Raw genomic sequence first — 2,698 nt, 5'->3', positions numbered from 1 at the left:
CCCCCCCCGGGCTGCCTCACAGTTCACCAGATGGCCAAGCCCCGGCCACGCACCAGCCTGAGGGTCCCAGGGCCAGGCCAGCCCCCGCAGGAGGGTGTAAAGCCAGAAATGAAGGCCTGGCTCGAGGGGCAGGGTGCCAGCCTGGAGCCTCAGGACAGGCCTTAAAAACAGTCCTGATGATGAGCTGGGAGGGGAGCCGGAGTCTGGGGGGAAAAGCCAGCCTCACCTCTGTGTGTCTCTTGTGGGGAGATGGAAGAAGGGAAGAGTTCCTCGGGCCACCTGCCTTAGGTCGCCAGGCTCACAGTGGGCCCACTGCGTTTTACAGGAAAAAGAGATTAAGTCTCTGACTTCCGAGATCGACCGGTTGAAAAACGGCGACTATTTAGAAACAACTGTAAATTTGGAGAAATTGCAAGAAGAAAACCTAAAACTAAAGTATCGGCTGAATATACTCCAAAAGGTGAGTGCTCCAGTATCTTCGTATAAATCTTTGTGAGTAATCTGTGCCCAGTGGGATGTTGGAAAAGCGGGTAGAAATGGTGTCTGTCCCCCAGCCTTAGACAAGACAGGGCTGAGCATGTGACCCAGCGGGCACTGCCAATGGCAGCCTGGTAACTCTTAGTCTGACATAGTGCTTGTGTTGAGACAGTCCACTGTAGTCCAGGCTGAAATTGGATTCTTCCATTTTCCTGCCTCTGGGACTTCAAGGTGTGCACCACCATGCCTGGCAGCACAGGTTTTCTTTTCTCTTTCTCCTTCTTTCTTTCTTGCCCTGAAAGTGGTAAAAATTGAAGCTAAAGGGCTTAGAGCCTCAAGTCCACCAGACCCAGGTTTGGGTCTACTGGCCTTCGTGATTCACCGTCAGAAACTGATCCACAGTAGGCTGGATTAAATGGGACCAGCCCAAAGGCTTGAGCTCTGGGCGTGGAGATAACGTTACCCCCAACCTGTTGGAGGCCGGAACAGTGAGGTACAAATGGCCAGGGGACAGCCCTACGGCCAAAGGTAGGGTTACTGTCTGAGGGAGTTATGCGTAACAGCAGACCTCCAGGCCTAGATGAGTGAATAGAACGGTTTTTGTTTTTGTTGTTATTTTGAGTCTCCTGGTCTGGGTTTCTGGCCTAGATGGGCAAGTTGAACTGTTTTTGTTTTTGTTGTTGTTTTGTGTCTGAAGGCCTAGCCTCTGTCCCTCAGCTTCTTTTGCTCAAGGCTAGTCCTCTACCACTAGAGCCACAGTGCCACTCCTGGCCTTTTCTGAGTAGTTTATTAGAGATTAGAGTCTCACGGATTTTCCTGTCTGGGCTGGCTTGGAACCACAGTCCTCAGATCTCAACCTCCTACTGAGTAGCTAGGATTACAGGCGTGAGCTGCCACCACCCAGCCAAGAACTGTTATTTCAAAAATATTCCTGGTCTGATTACAGTTTTTGTGAAAGTTTTTTGCTCATTTTTAAATCATTACTTCTACCTTGCTCTTTTTTGGTGGGGATGGAGCATCTACCAGTACCGGTGCTTGAACTACAAGCCTTGAGCTCTCTTAGATATTTTGAGATGGTGTCCCACTAATTGAGCCATACCTCTTCCAGTTCTGTACTGGCTAATTGGAGGCGAGTTTCACGGGCATGTCTGCTGGGGCTGGTTTTGAATCTCCTTGCAGAGTAGCTAGGATTACAGGCTACTGCCCCTATCTGAAAAAGGGAAATGCTTAACTTTCTCTGGCCTAAAAGTTATTTTTCTTTTTTGTTGTATAGCATCATTTGTGGGTTATTCCATCTGAATTTTACAACTTTTTCCCCCATGAATCTTGTGTTCTGTTCATTAAGGGCCTCATAACGTAGGTTTTATCTTTTGTATTTGTGTTTTTTGTGCCTTTTCTGAGGCTTTTTTTGCTCAAGGCTAGCCCTCTACCACTTGAGTCACAGTTCTGCTTTTGGATTTTGGGGTGCTTATTAGAGATAAGAGTCTCAGCAGACTTTCCTTCTGGGCTGTCTTTGTTCCTCCTGAGTAGCTAGGCTCATACGAAGTTTTATGAAATAAAAAAATGAGCTTGCGTCAGGTTTTTTGCTTGCCTTTCAGGTTTGCTAGGACTCATCCTAATGTATGCCCTCATTCCCATAATTGTCTCCTGGTGTGGCTGCTCTTCCTGAGCCAGCCCGCTCTCCTGCCTGCGTCCTGCTTACTCCCTTCCCAGATCTGTTATCTAGCAGGGCATCTGCTGTGCTTGACCTGCCTGAACTCATGACTTTTCTCCCGCAGACTCGTCATCAAAGAGCCTCCCACTTTTCTGGTTACAACATTCACTCTGCTCTGATGTGTCCTGAATTCTGTTGTGTATTGAGACGGGGGTCTGGTCGTGTGGCCCAGGCTAACCGTGAACTTTGAGTCCTGTCTAGGCCATGTAGCTAGCTGGCTTTTCATCTGGTTTGCTGGAAGGGGCTCACTTAGTCAGTGTTGGCTATTACTTAAGTCTCAGTGTCTTCCAGACTGGGCTCACTCAGTGTTGGTTATTACTGAAGTAAGTCTGTCTTACAGACTTGAAGAGGATTCTGTCAGCTTTTGTACACCTTCCTCTTGGTATTTGTTCTGATAAAAATAAATGAAGAGGGCTGGGAAGGTGGCTCAGTGGTAGAGCGCTTGCCTTGCATGCCTGAGGCCCTGGGTTCGATTCCTCAGCACCACATAAAGAAAAAAAGCTGGAA

At 48.3% G+C, this 2,698-nt stretch overlaps 1 protein-coding gene across 1 annotated transcript in view; it reads left to right on the top strand.

Annotated features, from left to right (window-relative positions):
* The first annotated feature begins 30 nt into the window (after positions 1-30).
* Rars (arginyl-tRNA synthetase) overlaps positions 31-2,698 on the top strand; it is a 16,204-nt gene continuing 13,536 nt past the window's right edge. The window contains exons 1-3 of the mRNA XM_013028626.1: positions 31-96; positions 326-472; positions 866-878. Coding sequence (XP_012884080.1) covers positions 31-96; positions 326-472; positions 866-878 — 226 coding nt within the window. The remainder of the gene's footprint in view (positions 97-325; positions 473-865; positions 879-2,698) is intronic.

The sequence above is a fragment of the Dipodomys ordii genome, unplaced genomic scaffold (genome assembly GCF_000151885.1).
Source record: "Dipodomys ordii isolate 6190 unplaced genomic scaffold, Dord_2.0 Scaffold112, whole genome shotgun sequence".
NCBI lineage: Eukaryota > Metazoa > Chordata > Mammalia > Rodentia > Heteromyidae > Dipodomys > Dipodomys ordii.
Note: the sequence above shows the minus strand (reverse complement) of the source record. Positions and strands in the feature narration are given on the sequence as shown.